Here is a 22,500-nt window from a genome sequence, read left to right on the forward strand (position 1 = left end):
CCATGTTCCATGCCTCTATTGTTGAAGCGGCTGACCGGAGCTGTGGCTGTAAGGTGGTTGGTGTTGGTGCCTGTCGTGGCGGCAATCCCTGAACTCGTTGGTGGACACCGGCAGTGAGGGATGCCGTCAAGCTGAAGGAGTCCTACAGAACCCTTTTGTCCTGTGGGACTCTGGAAGCAGCTGATAGGTACCGGCAGGCCAAGCGGAATGCAGCTTCGGTGGTTGCTGAGGCAAAAACTCGGGCATGGGAGGAGTTTGGGGAGGCCATGGAGAACAGACTTTTGGACGGCTTCAAGGAGATTCTAGTCCACCATCCGGCGTCTCAGGAGGGGGAAGCAGTGCAGTGTCAACACTGTATATGGTGGGGATGGTGCGCTGCTGACCTCGACTCGGGACGTTGTGGGTCGGTGGGGGGAGTACTTCGAAGACCTCTTCAATCCCACTAACATGCCTTCCAATGAGGAAGCAGAGCCTGGTGACTCGGAGGTGGGCTCCCCCATCTCTGGGACTGAGGTCACCGAGGTGGTCAAAAAACTCCTTGGTGGCAGGGCCCCGGGGGTGGATGAGATACGCCCGGAGATCCTCAAGGCTCTGGATGTTGTAGGACTGTCTTGGTTGACATGCCTCTGCAACATCGCATGGACACCGGACTGCCACGTGCTAAGGTCTGTTCAGTCCCTGTACGATCGGTGTCAGAGCTTGGTCCGAATTGCCGGCAGTAAGTCAAACCCGTTTCCAGTGAGAGTTGGACTCCGCCAGGGCTGCCCTTTGTCACCAATTCTGTTCATAACTTTTATGGACAGAATTTCTAGGCCCAGCCAGGGCATTGAGGGGGTCTGGTTTGGTGGACTCAGGATTGGGTCACTGCTTTGTGCAGATGATGTTGTCCTGTTTGCTTCATCAGGCCATGATCTTCAGCTCTCTCTGGATCGGTTCACAGCTGAGTGTGAAGCAGCTGGGATGGGAATAAGCACCTCCAAATCCAAGACCATGGTCCTCAGCCGGAAAAGGGTGGGGTGCCCTTTCAGGGTTGGGAGCGAGATCCTGCCCCAAGTGGAGGAGTTCTAGTATCTCGGAATCTTGTTCATGAGTGAGGGAAGAATGGAGCGAGAGATCGACAGGCAGATCGGTGCAGTATCCGCAGTGATGCGGGCACTGCATCGGTCTGTCGTGGTGAAAAAGGAGCCGAGCCCAAAAGCAAAGCTCTCAGTTTACCAGTCAATCTATGTTCCTACCCTCACCTATGGTCATGAGCTATGGGTAGTGACCGAAAGAACGAGATCGCGAATACAAGCGGCTGAAATGAGTTTCCTCCGCAGGGTGTCTGGGGTTTCCCTTAAAAACAGGGTGAGAAGCTCAGTCATCTGGGAGGGGCTCAGAGTAGAGCTGCTGCTCCTTCGCATCTAGAGGAGTCAGATGAAGTGGCTCGGGCATCTGATCAGGATGCCTCCTGGACCCCTCCCTGGTGAGGTGTTCCGGGGACGTCTAACCGGGAGGAGGCCCCGGGGAAGACCCAGGACACGCTGGAGGGACTATGTCTCTCGGCTGGCCTGGGAACGCCTTGGGATTCCCCCGGAAGAGCTAGAAGAAGTGGCCGGGGAGAGGGAAGTCTGGGTATCTCTGCTCAAGCTGCTGCCCCCGTGACCCGATCTCAGATAAGTGGAAGTGGATGGATGGATATTATTCACCAGTCATTTTACCATCACCTGTGCTGGTAGCTTAATACTTGTGAAACACAGTGTCTGTCACTTGGTCCCTCATGTAAGGTTTACTGGAGGCCATTTCCTTCCTTGGTCATTCTCCAGTGCCTTTGCTATCAGTTTACACCTTCCACACAGCTCTCATTATCTTTTCTTTGCCAAGTTCACTGCCTAATCATTGACAACACCAACTTCACCTCACATCGGAGTCAGACCCCCACTGCCAGTCCCAAAATAATAAGGATTGTTTTCAGTTCACCCAATCATGATCCAATTAACTGTCCTGACTTGTTTTTTTTCTATAGTACATTGGCTTGAGAATAAATGTGCCAAAAAAGTCTTCAAGATAGCCACCTCCAAATGGAAATGGTTTCGACCCCTAAGTGAGGCAATCTCTTGTCTGGCCTGTATGCTCCACCACAAAGCTCGTGTTCAATATCATATCTTTTTTACTGCCTTTTCACGGTCCTTTAAGTGTAGATTAGTGTCTATTACCATGGCAACCTCCCAAAAATCACTGCAGCTAACTGTACCTCAAAAAAGGTCCTCCCTATTACCATCTGCCCAAAGTGCCAGTTTTATTCGTTCCACTTTTACATATGTGCTTGGGCAGAGAAAAGGTTTAAATTAAGGATGACACAGAAAGACAAAAGACAAACCAGAAAATATTAACATAGGCATGTATTACTGCTTACTTTAGGGCAAGGCTGTCAAACTCAAGGCCCTTGTTCTTTTATAATGTGGCCCGCATCATCAAATTAAAAATATTTCATGCAGAACCATGATAATTTTTACTTTTCACAAAAACCCTCCCATTAACATGCATTTCATATACAAATTGTGTCTATATATAATAGACATTTACACTTGGCATTAAATTATATCTCAAGTGTGCACGCGAGTTTATCAGTGCAGCACCACGTACTGCAGCTACTAAGTTGATTGCAGCTTATGGACAAAAAGTGCGATTGTATTTTTATGTGTATTAAATGTAATTGCTATCCGTTTTTAACCAATTTCAAATGTGGTCTGTGTTATCCATCACATGCTTCTTCACACCCATTTTTCTTAATTTTGTCATGTGCTTTCAGATCTTAATGCACATTAGCAGGTACAAATGTCCAGACTGCAGCTCTCAATCGACTTTATGCGTTAATCAGGCCACCTATAATGGCCCTTTATAGGTGGTCTTTAAAACCCCAGGATGCAATATACACTACTTGGATTCACAGAAACACACTCTTTATGTTGAATGTTCTTGTTTTCCTCAGGTGCAGGTGACAGTTTCACTTTTGTTTCCCTTTTAGTTGAATGCACTGCTAAATACTTACTTAATTGAAATGCAAATCTCTTAAATGGGCATACATTAAAACTTGTTTTCAATTTTTCATCACCATCAACGACTTGATAATTATACTCTACATACATAATTATACTTTAAACACCTTTGAAAAACACAAATGTTTATCAACTGACATGCCATGGAAATAACAGTGTAGTTCCCCCTGGGTACAGACCTAAGAGAGAGACATGCTCCTCACGTGGTCAAGACCTGTTTGAGGAGAATGGAACTACCTGGAGAAGCAGACATAAAAGCAGGCCCATGACTACCGTTTTGTGGATACAGGCCTCAGAGAGCACTTTAGCTACCAGGAGGCATGTTAGGGGTCCATTTGCCTGGATGCATGTTTGCCATCAACTCTTTTACAGCCAAGGACCAATGGGCATACATGTTGCCTTTGACCCTGCGTCAGAGGAGTGAGGCAGAGAGAGGACGGTCTGTATGAGTGGGCAAAGGGATGAAGCAACTGGAAAATGTGTCCAAAGTAATCACTAAGTGCTATGTCTGTGAATGGCAACCTCTGAGATGCTTCTTCTGCTGACCCCTGTCCTGCCTCTTCAAACAGTTTAGGACATCTAAGAGATTTAATGATTTTATGGTTGGTAGAACTGTGGTGTGTCTTGGGATTTTTGGAGTTAACTAAGTGTGTATCCACAGAAAAAAGGTTGGTTAATACTGTTCTACCTACACCCTTGATCCTAGCATGTTAAAAATATCTCCATAGCTGGTATCTTGCTTAAAAACGGACACTGTGCATTACTTGGATGCTTATGTTACATTCTTTGCATAAATTAACGAAGATACTGCAAACTGGAATAATAAGTACAGGTAATCATTACATTTCTGTTTTGTATAATTTTGTCACTATAATTAGGGCAGTCAGCACTGTAAGCTACCTGGCAGACTGGGGAGTAAAATAAAGAGGGACTTGAGCAGAGGTCTTGAATCAAAATTTAAAAGATGTCCGACCAACAAAAGTTTCTCCTATCAAAGGTCCTAACCTCACATTTGTGCTATGATTCAGATCCCTATATATGCAGTCATTGAATGTCTATAAAAAATAAGGTACAATTACCACAGCATTTTAACAATATTTATTTTCAAATTTCAGTAAGGAATTTAAACATGTAGGCCCTTTGAATTGAACTGGCCTTGTATTTGTATGGAATACAAATAACTATATCTTTAATATATAAAACGTAATCACTGGCAGACACTGTCAGTTGAGGATGTAACCCAGAAACATTGATGTGTACTGCAAAAATAGTATTGGGTATGTGATGTCAAGCAACTAACAAATAAACAGTAATGAGTGTAGTAAACTCTGTCACCATTATTTAATATCACCAGTAAATCAAAAGGCATTACAGAATTTTGGAAATGTTGAATTTCTTGCTTTGTCACTTTTCAAGACTGAGTAATTTTATGAATTACAGTACCATGTTATCAAGCAGGCCAGGGTATGTCTGCTTAGTAAACGACCTTTGGCCCAACCACATAGCAAGCTGTCCATCACCTGGTCTAGTAAAACCATTCACATGAACTCCGTAACGCTTCACTCCAAACAAACCTTAAGAAAAAGAAAAATAATAATTAAGGGAACACTTAAAATACACAACTATCTTTAAATCTTTATTATATCTATAAATGAAAACAACAATTTTTGATTTAATGCTAAATTTGTCATTTCATCTAGGTACAGTATATGTTGATCTTTCAAAATTTTAAAAGTTCTGCCCTTCAATCTTTATACTGAAAACTTAAACACATCCATTTGTCATCCGCTTGAGAGAATTGCAAAATTTAGATACCAAAAAAATAAATAAATAAATGTTGCACAACAAAAATAAATAACAAATTATGTTCTGTACAAGTATACACCTTAGAACCAGTGGTTCAAATCAGAGTGTTCATGAGAGGAAACCAGAGTGCCCATACCACAAAATTTGGAAGAAATGAAAACTCTACACAGGCATTATTTTTACTTTTCTGTTTCCATTCTTTCATTTTCACAGGACTTTTTAATACCCTAAACCAGTATACAGTATATCCTAAAATGTTCTGTTTCCACTTTCATTTTTCAGATACGTGTACCTAGATGGATTGCAAAAAATCTAGCATATATGGTGACCCCCTGCACCTTGCATATCAATAAGGTTAAAAATTGAAAAAAGAAGGGATGAAATTAGGAAGAAATAAAACAACCAGGGAGCGGCACTGTAGCGCAGTGGTAGTGCTGCTGCCTCGCAGTTAGGAGACCCGGGTTCACTTCCCGGGTCCTCCCTGTGTGGAGTTTGCATGTTCTCCCTGTGTCTGCGTGGGTTTCCTCCGGGAGCTCCGGTTTCCTCCCACAGTCCAAAGACATGCAGGTTAGGTGCTTTGGCGATTCTAAATTGGCCCTAGTGTGTGCTTGGTGTGTGGGTGTGTTTGTGTGTGTCCTGGGGTGGGTTGGCACCCTGCCCAGGATTGGCTCCAGCAGACCCCCCGTGACCCTGTGTTTGGATTCAGCGGGTTGGACAATGGATGGACGGATAAAACAACCAACCAACCAACCAACAACCATTCTGCTTCCTTAGGCTTGCCTATATGAAGGAGGAAATGAGACATATCAAGGATATTTCAGTAAGAACATAAAGCTGCAAGAAGGGATATAGGTAAATACAGCAGGATATGACATAAACCCTTCTTACACCCTAATGAAGAAAACAGCGGCAACACCAGTTTTTAACAATATCAAATACAAGTTTAGACAAGGATAATATAGTAAGGATAGCTTATACATAAGATATCGACTAAGAAATACAGTAGTGTAGCTCAGCAATAGGAGTTTTAAGACAGTATGCAAAATTTTCTTTAAAGCATAAGACCCTGTCTAAATTAACTATTCTTCAATAGACATGTTAAAAATCATACTCTAAAGGTTACCTTATGCATGAGGATTTATTGTCTATAGAAAATTTACTAGACTTTTTTCGGGTCTGTGGGGTATGAGCTATAAAGAAAAAGTTGATGGATCAAAGTATTTGCTATTTATCCCACCTGTTACTATCATGTAGTTGTTACATAGAAACCCAGTGGTGGGGCATCTTATAAATTCAATATTGAAGCATGATTTAAATCACTTGATAACCAAAAGATAAAGTGCATAATTAGACCATGAGGTAAAATCAGATCTTCCACTATGAGTATGTCCATCCATCCATTTTCCAACCCGCTGAATGCGAACACAGGGTCACGGGATGAGTATGTTAATTAGTAAAATTATAACAACAACAACAACAGTATACAAACAGCACTGTAGTTTAAAATATTACTTACTAAATACTCACTCTATTGCAAATAATATATTTTCCAAAGCAGCTTTCAGTACAAATTCTAATTTCTGTTTTACCATAAATTTCATACTATTCCCTTAGTCAAGGCATCACCAAACTGTAATACATCCCTTCATAAATCAAGATACAGTACATTGGTCGAGGAGGTGGCCTTGGAATAATTCCATGTGAAGAACTGCTAACCGCCTCAAAAAATGTAGGCAGATTTACATACTCTGAGACATTCATATTAGACATGAAAACAGATTCCAGTGCAAATGTAGTACTAGTCTACAGACCCACATGGCCGTATTCGATTTTCATGACTGAATTTGGTAGCATTTAATCCAATTTAGCCATAAATTATAATCAAGTAGTGTTGATAGGGGATTTTAATAAACAAATCGATGAGGAAACAAACTTTGTTAAATTTAGTGGGTTTTTGCCAAATTATCAAAGGACCATTCAATTATAATCACACATTACTTTTGAGTTTAGACTCAAAATTTAAGTATTACACCTTTACATTAAGTTAGTTTTGATCATTACTTAATTACATTTAACTGAGTTCTGCCCTTATCAGTATGCCTGCAAATTAAAACAAGGACATGCAACATTTAGATTATAGCTCTATATCAACATTTTTACCATATTCCGAGAAACTCAAGCATAATTGTTGAAAAAAATTTGGATCAACTAATATATTATACTGAGACTATGAAAGAGGATTTGGATACAGTAGCTCCCAGCAAAACAAGTGATTAAAGCACATAAAAACTGACCCTGGTTTAATGAAAACATTCAAGCTCTTAAATTAAAATGTTGAAAAATGGAGTCTAGATAGAGAGAAAAAAAGCTGCAGTTCTTCCAAACTGCATGTACAGAGAGGGTTAAAAATGATTAAAAAAAGCCCACCTGGGACTTCTATTCTATATTAATACGCAACATTAGCAATAATCCTCCTTAACTGTTCAGAACAGTGGCTAATCACAACAAAGGTAATTCTAAACTATAATGCTTAATTCCTACAGACATCAGAAGTAAAGACTTCATGAACTTCGCTAATGAGAAAATTGACAATATATGATCCAAGATTTCAGTGTCAGCTTGCAAAATTAATAATAGATTAGCAAACCCTGTCTCGTGTGTGTACCAGTTTAGTAATTTTAATTTAGTAACAGAACATGAACTCATAACTTTTAAAGTGAAACCAACTACTAGTTCCTTAGACCCAGTAACAACCAAACTAGTAAAAAGCTCAACAGATGTTCTGGCAGCACCCACTCTTGGCCTTATCAGTTGTTTTGTTACTAAATGGCATAGTTCCTGATGAACTAAAAGTGTCAGTTATCAGGCTGTTGCTTAAAAAGTCAGAGGTAGGCCCACATATGTTTAATAATTAGACCCATTTCAAATGTACCTTTTTCTCTAAAATACTTGTAAAAGCAATCGCCATGCAGCTTCAATCTCACCTTACACATCACAATTTATTTGACAAATTTCAGTTTGGCTTCCATACTGGTCATAGTATGGAAACAACATTAACACATGTTGTAAAAAGAAAAACATTCTGATATCGACTGATAAAGGAAATTCCATAGCACTTATGTTGTTATATTTAAGTGTAGCATTTGACACCATTGACCAATATATTATATTACATATACTGGAAAATTACATTGGGCTTCAGGCATGGTACACTTCTTGTTTATCAAACTGTTACCAGTACATACAGAAATCTGCTGACAGTATTCCATTATTATACTCGGAAGTTAAATATGGCGTTCCACAAGGTTCACTCCTGGGACCTTTACTGCTTTCATATTACATGATTCCATTGGGCACTATCATTAGAAAACATAACATGAATATTCACTTATTTTTGAAATGACACCCAACTATACCTTTCTTTTAGACCAAATGCATTTTCTCTAATGTGATCCTTAATTAATTGTGTCAGTGAATTAAAAGAGTGGATGAATGAGAACTATTTGACTCTGAATACAGAAAAAAAAAAACAGAAATGTTAGTTATTGGAAAAAATTATACTGACCGCAACAACATTCTATCACTTTTTAACTCAACTGGAATCACCATTAGTTTTACTGAATCAGCACATAATTTAAGTGATATTTTTGACACTAGCGTGTCATTTAAAACACACATTACAAAACTATCCTAAACATATGTTTTCCCTTTGTATTATTGTGGAATTTTGCTTTAATATCACTGCTTTTTACTGCCCAACATGTACAGTCTTATCTGTGAGTGGACAGCTGCTTTAACCAAAGAGATTTACTATCTTAGCTTAAGCAGACCAAACGGTTAAGCTACATCTGTGCCATTCACCAGAGCATCTACCCGCTCACCATGCTGCTACTATTGGAAAACATTTTTTCCTCAAATGCTAACACCTAAGGGAATATAGTAATCAACCACACCAGAGAGTTTAAATAAATGTCAAAAGATGCAGATTTTCTAATTGCTCGTTGTTTACTTAGGTGTCCTTATTACGGTCAGGATAATCAGTTATTGTTAACACAATTCATATTTTGGAGTTCTTGCCCTCACCCAGTCCATTTTCTCATTTTAAATATTGATTAACAGTTCAGTTTTATGAGTTCTGAATATTCAAATCTTCAAATGGTGTATTTTTATATCAATACGCACTCTTAAATATGTTGGAAGATAAAGAAATTGATTCATGCATTTATTTCTAGTAGGACTGATTACTGCAATGCAATGTTCACTTGCTGTTCAAATCATTTCTTATGCAGCTTTCAGTTAATTCTAAATGCTGCTGCAAGAATTATTACATAAACCAGAAAATACAAACTCATAACTGCAGTTGTCAAGTCCTGACACTGGCTCACAGTTATGCTTAGGACCAATTTCAAAATCCTCCTTTTAACTTAAAGCCTTAAATGGCCAAGGCCTTTCTTACTTACCTTAAGATGCCAGCCTACTTAAGAGTCCAATGATTAACAAAATAACAGTGGGAGGTCAAGCTTTTAGTTACAGGATCCCATTGGTGTGGACGGATCTGCCTTCCAGTATAAGAGATGCCTCTTCAGTCTCAGTTTTTGAACCCAGACTAAAGACTTACTATTTACTCGTACATACTGCACTTCTGTTTGTTAGTCATCTGTATAGAATTTTAAGAATCACAATATTTTTAAACTGTTACGAATTCTCATTTATTCAGTCTCTCTTCTCAGTATCTGGATGTGGCACTTGCTGCCATGCTCTATTGCTTGACTGCTCTCCCATGTTTGGGAAAGTCATCTCAGATAAAAGAACGTTGGAATCGGATGGAAAGATTCTCTGATCAGATTGGATAGCCAGCACAGACTACACTATAGAAAACCCAGGAGGGGGTAGGCAGCCAGCTGGATGAGGTCTCCAGGACTATGACTTTGTTTTTGACTCTCTCTTTTATAATTTTATTTTCTCCACTGTTGACTAGCCACTAGTTCATCAATTAATTAATGGGCAGATATTGTTGATTTCCATTTATGTTTAATTAGTCTCAACCTTGTTTCTCTGTGTTTTAACAAATCTGCCTTTATAGGTGCATCTCAATAAATTAGAATATCATCGAAAAGTTTATTTCAGTAATTCAATTCTGAAAGTGAAACTCATATAGATTCATTACACCTAGAGTGATATATTTCAAGCGTTTATTTCGTTTCATTTTGCTGATTATGGGTTATTGGTAATGAAAACTCAAAATTCAATACCTCAGAAAATTAGAAGACCAATAAAAACACAACACAAAACCGAAAAACACAAGACCAATAAAAAAAAAAAAAAAAAAAAAAAAAAAAAAAAATTTTATACAGAAAAATTGGCCTACTGAAAAGTATATCCATGTACGCACTCAATACGTGGTCGAGGCTTCTTTTGCATGAATTACTGCATCAATGTGGTGTGGTATGGAGGCGATAAGCCAGTGGCACTGCTGAGGTGTTATGGAAGCCCAGGATGCTTTGATACCAGTTTCAGCTCGTCTGCATTGTTGGGTCTGGTGACTCATCTTCCTCTTGACAATCTCATGAGAATCTAGGGGGTTTAGGTCAGGCGAGTTTGCTGGTCATTCAAACACAGTGACACCATGGTCATTAAATGAGGTATTGGTACTTTTGTCAGTGTGGGCAGGTGCCAAAATGAAATCAGTACCTCCATAAAGCTTGTCAGCACAGGGAAGCATGAAGTGCTCTAAAATTTCCTGGTAGACGGCTGAGCTGACTTTGGACTTGATAAAACACAGTGGACCAACAACAGCACATGACATGACTCCCCAAATCTTCCCTGACTGGGGAAACTTCACACTGGACCTCAAGCAACTTGGATTCTGTGCCTCTCCACTCTTCCTCCAGACTATGGGACCCGGAAGACAAAACTTACTTTCATCTGAAAAGAGGACTTTGGTCCACTGAGCAACACTCCAGTCAGTTTTCTCCTAAGCCCAGGTAAGACGCTTCCGATGTTGTCCCTGGTTCAGGAGTGGCTTTACACAAAGAATGCGACAGTTGTATCCCATGTCCCGGATACGTCTGTGTGTGATGGCTCTTGAAGCACTGACTCCAGCCACAGTCCACCCCTTGTAAATCTCCACCAAATTCTTGAATGGGCCGTGCTTCACAATCCTCTCAAGGCTACGGCTATCCCTGTTGCTTGTGCACCTTTTTCTTCCACATTATTTTAGCAATGATCTTTTGTGGCTTACCCTCCTTGTGGAAGGTATCAATGACTGTCTTCTGGACAAATGTCAAGTCAGTAGTCTTCCCAATGACTGTGTGGCCTACTGAACCAGACTGAGAGACCATTTAAAGGCTCAGGACACCTTTGCAGGCATTTTGGGTTAATTAGCTGAGTGGAGTGTGACACTATGAGTCTACAATATTGAACTTTTTCACAATATTTTCATTTTCTTGTGATGTGTAAATCAGCAAAATTAAAAGAAATAAACGCTGAAATATATCACTCTACGTGTAATGAATCTATATAGTATGAGTTTCACTTTTTGAATTGAATTACTGAAATAAATTAAATTTGATGATATTCTAATTTATTAAGAATCACCTGTATATGCAGACCAGTTCTATGTTTAGCAATTAATATTATACATACTTGTATTTTAACTGAGAACTGTCCACAGTTCACTGCACCTGGACTCAGTTAAGAGCACTATAGAAAAAAATAAATTGTATGGTATTGGTATGGTCAAGAGAGTGTTTAGAATTATGAAAACAATTCATAGGATAAAACTATTACTTTAAAATTAAAGGCCAAATAGGATGCTGGAAAAGGGTATAATTCACACAAACAGAGTTATCACACCTTTACTACACAAACAAGCAAGATTGTTAAAACCTATCTTTTGCACTTACTTGTAGCTGCTCTCTCCATACACATCAAGGGCTGATCATAAAAATTAGGCTTCACATCATATTTCTGTTTAAAAAAAAAAAAAAAAAAATTGTTTTCAAAGCACAACTTTCTATTCTGCAGGATGTTTTGGCTACAGTTTCTACATATATTATACATACACACACACACATATATACAGTGCATCCAGAAAGTATTCACAGCACATCACTTTTTCCACATTTTGTTATGTTACAGCCTTATTCCAAAATGGATTAAATTCATTTTTTTCCTCAGAATTCTACACACAACACCCCATAATGACAACGTGAAAAAAGTTTACTTGAAGTTTTTGCAAATTTGTTAAAAATAAAAAAATTGAGAAAGCACATGTACATAAGTATTCATAGCCTTTGCCATGAAGCTCAAAATTGAGCTCAGGTACATCCTGTTTCCCCTGATCATCCTTGAGATGTTTCTGCAGCTTAATTGGAGTCCACCTGTGGTAAATTCAGTTGATTGGACATGATTTGGAAAGGCACACACCTGTCTATGTAAGGTCCCACAGTTGACAGTTCATGTCAGAGCACAAACCAAGCATGAAGTCAAAGGAATTGTCTGTAGACTTCCGAGACAGGATTGTCTCGAGGCACAAATCTGGGGAAGGTTACAGTAAAATTACTGCTGCTTTGAAGGTCCCAATGAGCACACTGGCCTCCATCATCCATAAGTGGACGAAGTTCGAAACCACCAGGACTCTTCCTAGAGCTGGCCGGCCATCTAAACTGAGCGATCGGGGGAGAAGGGCCTTAGTTAGGGAGTTGACCAAGAACCCGATGGTCACTCTGTCAGAGCTCCAGAGGTCCTCTGTGGAGAGAGGAAAACCTTCCAGAAGGACAACCATCTATGCAGCAATCCACCAATCAGGCCTGTATGGTAGAGTGGCCAGACGGAAGCCACTCCTTAGTAAAAGGCACATAGCAGCCCGCCTGGAGTTTGCCAAAAGGCACCTGAAGGACTCTCAGACCATGAGAAAGAAAATTCTCTGGTCTGATGAGACAAAGATTGAACTCTTTGGTGTGAATGCCAGGCGTCACATTTGGAGGAAATCAGGCACCGCTCATCACCAGGCCAATACCATTCCTACAGTGAAGCATGGTGGTGGCAGCATTATGCTGTGGGGATGTTTTTCAGTGGCAGGGACTGGAAGACTAGTCAGGATAAAGGGAAAGATGACTGCAGCAATGTACAGAGACATCCTGGATGAAAACCTGCTCCAGAGCGCTCTTGACCTCAGACTGGGGCGACGGTTCATCTTTCAGCAGGACAACGACCCTAAGCACACAGCCAAGATATCAAAGGAGTGGCTTCAGAACAAATCTGTGAATGTCCTTGAGTGGCCCAGCCAGAGCCCAGACTTGAATCCGATTGAACATCTCTGGGGAGATCTTAAAATGGCTGTGCACCGACGCTTCCCATCCAACCTGATGGAGCTTGAGAAGTGCTGCAAAGAGGAATGGGCGAAACTGGCCAAGGATAGGTGTGCCAAGCTTGTGGCATCATATTCAAAAAGACTTGAGGTTGTAATTGCTGCCAAAGGTGCATCGACAAAGTATTGAGCAAAGGCTGTGAATACTTATGTACACGGGATTTCTCAGTTTTTTTATTTTTAATAAATCTGCAAAAACCTCAAGTAAACTTTTTTCACGTTGTCATTATGGGGTGTTGTGTGTAGAATTCTGAGGAAAAAAATGAATTTAATCCATTTTGGAATAAGGCTGTAACATAACAAAATGTGGAAAAAGTGATGCGCTGTGAATACTTTCCAGATGCACTGTATGTGATATTTGGGTCACCAACTTGCAAAAGAGAGAAGGAGGTAAGTCCAGGTTTCCAAGAAAATCAGCTTTATTATAGTGAAAACAGGATCACACTCAGCATTTATTTAAACGGATTTGTCACTTCAGCACACACACACACACACACACACACACACACACACACACACACACAAAGCAAGCAGTGACTATTCACCACAACGCAACACAGACTAAAATCAAACGTTTCTTCTTTTTGGGTGCACACACCTTCAGCACGGTGCTGTCAGATCTAAATACTAGCGTGGCAAATTACTCACGTACTGAAGTGACTTTAGCTGCAACAGGAAGACCCATTTTACTTATGGTGCCAAGTAGAGTTGCATTGAAGTGCAGCAGGCTATTAGCCAGTGAAAGCGCTGTGAAGAAGCCATCTGTTGCTACTGTCCTGCCTTTGTCCAGTCTGAAAGCGGTCACGGTACATCGTATCTTAGATTACTGGTACAACAAATAGTTCTGAGCAGGCATCAGCAACAGTGCTGCTCTTGTGAAAAAAAATGAAGATAAATGCTATGAACTCAGAGAGGGAGAGGGAAGTCCGTTGTACCACGTGAACATCACTGACAGAATAAAACTGAATAATAAAAAAAACAGGCGCTAACATTTACAAGTAGTCAAAATGTAAACCATGTGTTACAGACTCAAATCAAATGTATGTTTTTATTAAATTGTAGAAATAATAACAGTAGCAGCTCATTACTCAAAATGCGGATCATTCGAAGGTCTCAAACCCAGGACCTTCAGGTTATAAGGTAGCAGTGCTTACCTTTGCACTATTCAAGAATATGTGTACACTTCCTATCGAATGACATTTGAGCTTGAGATTTTAACTTACTGACAGCCACATATAAAATGAAAGCTTTTTTTTTTTCTTTGTTTATATTCTTGAATAAAAGCATACATGTTTATTTAATATTTGGACAGAACAGTGAGAACAGCTGTTGTACAGGCTTTTAAATAATTGACGGGCAGAGCGACACGCAGAACAAGCATCTTGGCAGAAGCAGCATAAAGTCCACTTCTCCTTCGCGTGCATTCAGGCTCCCCCCCTTCACAAAGCGAAGTGGCAGGAGCATAGCGCGCCTCCGGGGAGTGGGGAGTGGTTGAGTGCAGCGATCGAGACCAGATCATCTCAGACAGACACTTTGACGACACGCTCTGCTTACAAACAATTAAAACAAGATCACTGACATCTAACCTAGCAGTTGTTGGAATGCTTTTGGCAGACAAACTTCAGGTGCTCCCAGCTCTTAAAACAACGACAAGCAGAACACACAGCTTGCCAGCAGCAGCTGCAGAAACTCAGCAGATGATCCGAGGACCTCTCCTTAGCACGCGTACAGCCCTCACCTCCCCCCCCCTTCAGAACGCACAGAGCGACAAGCAGAACAAGCATCTTGGCAGAAGAAGCACAAAGTCCACTTCTGCTTAGAGTGCGTTCAGCTCTCCACCCTTCACAAAACGAGCAGCAGAGACGCGAAGTGGCAAAAGGACAGCTGCCGTACAGGCTTTTAAGTGATTGACGCAAAGCACGACAAGCACAACACACAGCTGGCATCTCTTTAGTGTGCGTTCACACACCCCCTTCACAACGTGAGCAGCATTATAACTGCCGCGAGAAAGAGATTTAACCACGCCCGGGGCAGGAAATAAAGGACAAATATTGTTTATACAAAAGTTTTAAAGTAAAAATGAAAATAATGCATATGTAACAATTCCCATGAAAATAATCTCTTTAAATTGTTTATCCGGTAAACCAAACCCGGGGGTGGGTGAGAGAAGCGAGCAGGGGTCAGAGCTCCCTAGTAATAATAATAGTATTAATCAATCAGCGATGTGGCGGGGGGAATCACTGTACTTGTAAAAGTTAGCTTTTTTTTTTTTCCCCCACGTTTATTCTCTCAGTCATGATCACGATACAACCTCCCCCTGCCCCCAGATCTGATGCTGTTAGTTCTTTATTTGAAACTGGGAATAGCTATAGATATGAGGGGTGATTTAAGACAATGGAACTGCAAATGATCTGATCTGGAGGGATAAAAGCTGACACACAAATGCTGGTGAATCTGCTTTCCTGGTATTTCACTGTCGCTTGAATTTTGTTTTTTTTTTTTTAATTCAGTTTTATTGAGTGTTCCTGCTCACGCTGAAGCAGTATGCACCTTATGGTCTATGATGTCAAAGCTGCACTGACAAAAAAAAAACCAGAGACAAAGGTATACAGTAATCCCTCCTCCATCGCGGGGGTTGCGTTCCAGAGCCACCCACGAATAAGAAAATCCGCGAAGTAGAAACCATATGTTTATATGGTTATTTTTATATTGTCATGCTTGGGTCACAGATTTGCGCAGAAACACAGGAGGTTGTAGAGAGACAGGAACGTTATTCAAACACTGCAAACAAACATTTGTCTCTTTTTCAAAAGTTTAAACTGTGCTCCATGACAAGACAGAGATGACAGTTCTGTCTCACAATTAAAAGAATGCAAACATATCTTCCTCTTCAAAGGAGTGCGTGTCAGGAGCACAGAATGTCACATAGATAGAGAAAACAATCTCTAGCAAACAAATCAATAGGGCTGTTTGGCTTTTAAGTATGCGAAGCACCGCGGCACAAAGCTGTTGAAGGCGGAAGCTCACACCCCCTCCGTCAGGAGCAGGGAGAGAGAGGGAGAGAGAGAGAGAGATAGAGAGAGACAGAGTTTGTTTTTCAGTCAAAAATCAATACGTGCCCTTCGAGCTTTTAAGTATGCGAAGCACCGTGCAGCATGTCATTTCAGGAAGCAGCTGCACAAAAGATAGCAACGTGAAGATAATTGTTCAGCATTTTTAGACGAGCGTCCGTATTGTCTAGGTGTGCGAACAGCCCCCCTGCCCCCCTACATCAGGATCAGAGAAAGTCAGCGCAAGACAGAGAGAAAAGTAAGCAATCTAGCTTCTCAGCCATCTGCCAATAGCGTCCCTTGTATGAAATCAACTGGGCAAACCAACTGAGGAAGCATGTACCAGAAATTAAAAGACCCATTGTCCGCAGAAATCCGTGAACCAGCAAAAAATCCGTGATATATATTTAAATATGCTTACATATAAAATCCGCGATGGAGTGAAGCCGCGAAAGGCGAAGCGCGATATAGCGAGGGATCACTGTATACTGTATGATATTTAGAATAATTCATTTTATGACCTGTATAGTATATTTCAGAAAATATTGTGGCACTGATGCAACATTATTCATATTATTCATATTCATTTGCCTGCCTTCTTGCGGTTGTAATCAGTGACTGTGTTTTTTTTCCCCCGATCTTGCCCAATCTCCACATTTTGATGCATGGTGGTGTTTCTTTTGTACTCCAGGACATGCACAGGAAAGAATAATCAGAATCAGAAAACTTCATTAATCCTGAAGGAAATTACTTATGTTACAGCTTAACAACAGACAAGGGACATGATTACTTTTATACTTGCTCTTAGTGTAACATCTATATATATAATTCACTAAGTCCATGGCAAGCAAGACAGAGCCCCGCCCACCAACAATTCACTAAGCAGCCAACCATGGCATGCACGACAGAGCCACGCCCACTAACTCACAGAGTCCCGCCCACCAACTCTAACCCTCCTCCCGAGTCCACCCCAGAACGCAACACCTCACCAAACACCGCCTCAGTCGCTTTCGTCTCTGCTACAGTCCACATGCACTTCTGAGCCACGTTGACTTTTCATTGTTCTTTTCGGTTCCGGCTGCTTTTCTATATATAATCCACCAAGTCGCCCGACCATGGGATGGATACGCACGCACGCAAGACACAGCCCCGCCCGGCAACTCTAACTCTTCTCCCACATCATGGGGTACGCACGACAGAGCCCCGCCCACCAACTAACCCTCCTCCTGAGTCGCTTTCTCCCGCGTCCACCCTCGCTCACGAAGCATGCGCACTGCCTGCTCATGTGCCCGCCCCCAACTCCTCTCCTGAGTCGCTTTCGTCTGTGTACAGTCCACATGCACCTGTGAGTCACGTTGACTGTTCATTTTCCAAACACCGCCTCAGTCGCTTTCGTCTCTGCTACAGTCCACATGCACCGCTGAGCCACGTTGACTTTTCATTGTTCTTTTCGGTTCCGGCTGCTTTTCTATATATAATCCACCAAGTCGCCAGACCATGGGATACGCACGCACGCAAGACAGAGCTATCCCAACCTCCTGTTTTATTACAAAACCTCTTGACTAGCAAGAACCCGCCGTCACGAAATTACTGTGATCATATCAGGGAATACAACTCTGCAGTTAGCTTTCGCTTCAATGGGCGCCCACATCGCCCAACCATCTGGCCACAGACCGTATGCTTTCAGAATCCATGGTCAAATTTATCACCAGGTCTCTCCTTTATATACCAATCCTAACATGTCACCACAATACGGTCAGCTATATATCTTCGATTCTGCTGAGGCTACCACTCAATGTTTGCAGAAGGAATGTAACAGCGCTTGCAGTGAGATTTTGTTGCTGCAACTAGACAAAATGCTATGACAGGTTAATCCCTTCGCTAAGTCTTACATGCAAATGCATGGCATTATCACTCACAGTAACCCTGTTGCTGCTGTACGAATAATATTCATGGAAAATCCAACTCTGGATATGAGAAGGTATAACGCCCCGTCCTGTCAAACTGATGTTGCTGCTATCTTTGTAGGTGAAGACGGGGAACCTCCTGCACAACGCGACATTTGCATATACCCAAGGGGAGATGCTTGCAAGCGCATCTCTGTACCCAGTATGAACTGTGACCCGATGGCTTATCCACTGCTATTCCCTTACGGAGATGCAGACTGGCACATACAATTGACCCACGTTGAGGAAAAGCAAACCGCGAAAAGAACACGAGTCATGCAGCTCCAATTTTATGCTTACAGGCTTGCCATGAGAACTGCATTTAGCGTCTTGCATTCCAGTGGCAAACTCTTCCAGCAATACGTCGTCGACGCATATGTCAGAACAGAAGGCGCGCATTTACATTACCTACGCTCCCATCAAGATTTGCGTGTAGAGCAATACAGGGGACTGCTGGATGCTGTCGCTGCGGAAGCACAAAATCTATCTGCCAAAACCAGTTTTCAGTCACGGACAATTGTATGCTGCTCTCTCCAGAGTTCCATCTTTTCATTCACTTACAGTCGAATCCTCAACCCCAACCCATTTGGACAGCTGTGTCTTTCAGGAAGTGTTCAGCCATCAATAAATAATTATGCGGCGTATGCTACGCCGCGGGTTGGCTAGTGTAAATATAATAAAGTATAATAAATGTAAGTATCAAACTAAAGTACAGAGTGTTGCACCTTAAGTTAATATTGCACATTTTGAGAAAAAAATAAGGTTATTCTCATGTGAAGAGCAGACAATTTATTGCACAAGAATAGATAGTATGTTGCATCTTTCAAGTACTTGAAAAAATGTACCTGGATATCCAATAAAGAAAAAGGGTAATAGCTTAAAGCGTGGGTGAGCGACCGGAAAAGGAGTTATAGAGTCTGATGGTTGTGGGTAGGAAGGATTTCCTGTGACGTTCAGAGGAGCACTTGATGCTAGTCAGTCTACTGCTGAAAACGCTCCTCTGTCCAACCACTACACTATGAAGTGGGTAATTAGCATTTTCAATAATAGACCGAAGCCTAGACAACATTTTCTGATCTGCCACAGTTTCCAAGCTGTCCAGTTTCTCTCCTACCACAGAGGTAGTCTTCTGAATTAGTTTGTTTAGTCTCCTGATGTCTAACACTTTCATGCTGCTCCCCCAACATGCCACAGCGAAGAAAATGGCATTGGCCACCACGCTGTTATAGAACATCTGCAGGATAGTGTTGCCGACACTAAAAGATCTGGGGGATATTTTTCGTACGTCGCTTAAATCATCCGAGATCAGATGCCTCGTCTTGGATGAGTTAATGCCGGTGAAACTCATCCGGGATAAATCGTTTTTTCAAACGCAGCGGTGTAGTAGATTAGTTTAGCTGGATCTAATTATCTGAGATGATTGTACGCGCCTGCGCTGATTGAAAAGTCCATATATATCGAGTCTAGAAAACATGATCAGCAAGTCTTTGATAGGCTACAACAAAATGACGAAAGATCGGGCGCATTCTTTCACACAAGCGGAGCAGGACCTTTTACTCGAAGGATATGAAGAATTTCAAGAGTTAATATGCATAAGGGGTAACACTGCAAAAGCAGCCCAAACCAGAAAAGACGTCTGGCAAAAAGTGGCCGACAAATTAAACACGTAAGTAGTGTGCATTGTACTTACTGAATGCAGAATTTCATTTCCTATGTGTCAGACTAATTATCATTTAATATGTCATTATTCCAGATCAAACGTGAGCACAAGGAGAACATGGGAACATGTTAAAGTGAAGTACAAGAATATACTTCAAACTGGTAAACATTGGTATATAACTATTTAAAGAATTGTTGACATAAAGAATCATATACAATACAAAAAAACATTAATTTTAAAGCTAATAAGAAGAAGGCAGACAAGCAAAAAACAGGTGGAGGTCCACGCGGTCCAGATCTAACCCCTGCAGAAGAGTTGGCTATCCAGCAAAATGCCCATTGCCCTGTTTCTGAGGGCATTCCAGGGGGAAGCTCCTCCCCAGAACCAGTGGCAGGATGCAGTGGTCACTTCATTTCAGGTAAAGGATGGTCATTGCATATATTTGTTCTCAATGTGTGCCATAGGTATGTTCCATATAGCCCTCTTTTTTTATGTTGGGTCAGTTGCAGGGAATGTCATATCCCTAGAACTTGTGTCTGACCAATGAGATATTGACGAAGGTCAAATATTTGATGAAGACACTGTCTGATTATTCATCAGGAGGAGAAGTACATTTTCCAAATAATGTTTGATCAAACTCCACTCTGATCAGTCCCATGTGCCCCAATCATATTTGGAAACCCTGGGTAAGGAGAATGTTAGGCTGATTGTGAGTGTTTTTGCCTGTGTATTACCTACCTGCAATGGCATGAAACGCCTCTTTTATTGTCAGTACATGCAGGTGTCCAGGAAACACTATGAAAACCCGAAGGAAATATTTCAGAGCCAAACAGACTTTACGACTTGCCTGGCAAACTGCACTTTTAGATAGATTTTCAGCATCACCTACAGTATATAAAAAAAGTGCTGCTTGCAAAAAACCTCAAAGCAATGCATACTGTCTGTGTGGTTGTGAGAGCCCAACTTCGCCTAGTTTGACTTCGAATATAAGGTGGTAATAAATCTTTGAGATACAATATTCCCCCTCGGCTAAAGCGTTATCTTTCAAAAAGAATTTCCACTGGGAGCAATAAAGGATCTTGCTGATCGCGCAAAACCCTCTATATGAAATTCTCTTCTTATAATTTCCGCACCGATATCAATTGGTTGCTCATTCATGAACGGTGAAGCCATGACTGAAAGAATTCCATTCACGGACACTGATTAAGTGTGTGAGGTAATCCTTGTTTACATAATGAGGATGTGGATGTGCTGCTATGACAACACATCCAGCAAGAATTTCGAAAAACCGAAAGATCCAGGATCATGACAAATCATCAACAATTACATCTGGCTAAACGAGTAATCCACGTACGAAAAATACCCCCCTGAGATTGTACAGGAAATACAGCCTACTTTGACCCTTCTTGTATATGGACAGCGAGTTCCTGGACCAGTCTAGCTTATTGCTTATATATGCACCCCTAGATACTTGTACTCCTCAATGATCTCCACCTCCAAACCCCTAATAGACAGGGGAGTGGCTGGAGATTGTGATCTTCTTAAATCAACTACCAGTTCTTTAATTTTACTGGTGTTGATCTGCAGTTGATTTAGCTCACACCAGTCAACAAACCTGTCCACTACCTTCCTGTATTCCGTCTCGTCTCCATGTCTGATACTACGAACTACTGCAGAGTCATCAGAGAATTATTGCAGATGGCAGCCCTCTGTGTTGTAGCTAAAATCTGTAGTGTACAGGGTGAAGAGGAATGGTGACAGAACTGTCCCTTGTGGAGCACCAGTGTTACACAGCACGGTGTCAAACACAGAGTCCTGTAGCCACACAAACTGTGGCCTTCCCGTCAGATAGTCCATGATCCTCGAAACTAAGGGAGCATCCACCTGCATTTCCGATAGTTTACTCCCAAGTCTGGCTGGCTGGAGGGTGTTAAAGGCACATGAGAAATCGAAGAACACAATCCTGAGAGTTCCTCCTGGCTTGTCTAGGTGACTGTAGACACAGTGCAGCAGGTAGATGATTGCATCTTCGACTCCAATCCTCGCCTGGTAGGCTAACTGGAGAGGGTCCAGTGCTGACTTAACCTGGGGGCGAAGTATTTCCAGGACTAGTTTCTCAAAGACTTTCATGATGTGTACGGTGAGTGCCGCTGGCCTGTAGTCAGAAGGGGAACTAGGATGTGCCTTCTTTGGAACAGGAACCAAACAAGATGTTTTCCATAGCACTGGCACTTTTTTAATACTCAGGCTTAAGTCGAAAATCCTAAGTAGTACACCACAGAGTTGTGAGGCACAGACTTTAAACACCCTTGGGCTGATGCCATCAGGGCCTGCCGCCTTGTCAGAATGAAGTCTGCATAATTCTCTCACAACTTGGTCTTCTGTAAAGGTGGTGGATGGTCTGGTTGTGTCAGTGTTGTGGATAGAACAGGGGGCAGAGTAGGGTTCAACTGGTAAGGAAGGGGTACAAAGAGGTCAGTTCCGTACTATATGCAATTATCAAATTCAAATGTTAACAGTTCCCACATACCCAAGGACCGTCCATCCTACATTTACAATGTACACACCTCTCTCTCTCTCTCTCTATGCTGTGATTCCTATTACATTGAAGGGGCACCTGACACTGACC

General features: G+C 41.5%; 1 protein-coding gene across 3 annotated transcripts in view; it reads right to left on the reverse strand.

Annotated features, from left to right (window-relative positions):
• Positions 1-22,500, reverse strand: part of tpk2 (thiamin pyrophosphokinase 2) — a 164,681-nt gene that overhangs the window by 100,392 nt on the left and 41,789 nt on the right. For all 3 annotated transcript variants that reach the window (XM_028813644.2, XM_051933551.1, XM_051933550.1), the window contains 2 exons: positions 11,750-11,813; positions 4,482-4,612 (listed from right to left, as the gene is read on the reverse strand). In XM_028813644.2, the coding sequence (XP_028669477.1) occupies positions 4,482-4,612; positions 11,750-11,813 (195 nt within the window). The remainder of the gene's footprint in view (positions 1-4,481; positions 4,613-11,749; positions 11,814-22,500) is intronic.

Source organism: Erpetoichthys calabaricus, chromosome 11 (assembly GCF_900747795.2).
Source record: "Erpetoichthys calabaricus chromosome 11, fErpCal1.3, whole genome shotgun sequence".
In the NCBI taxonomy this organism is placed as follows: domain Eukaryota; kingdom Metazoa; phylum Chordata; class Cladistia; order Polypteriformes; family Polypteridae; genus Erpetoichthys; species Erpetoichthys calabaricus.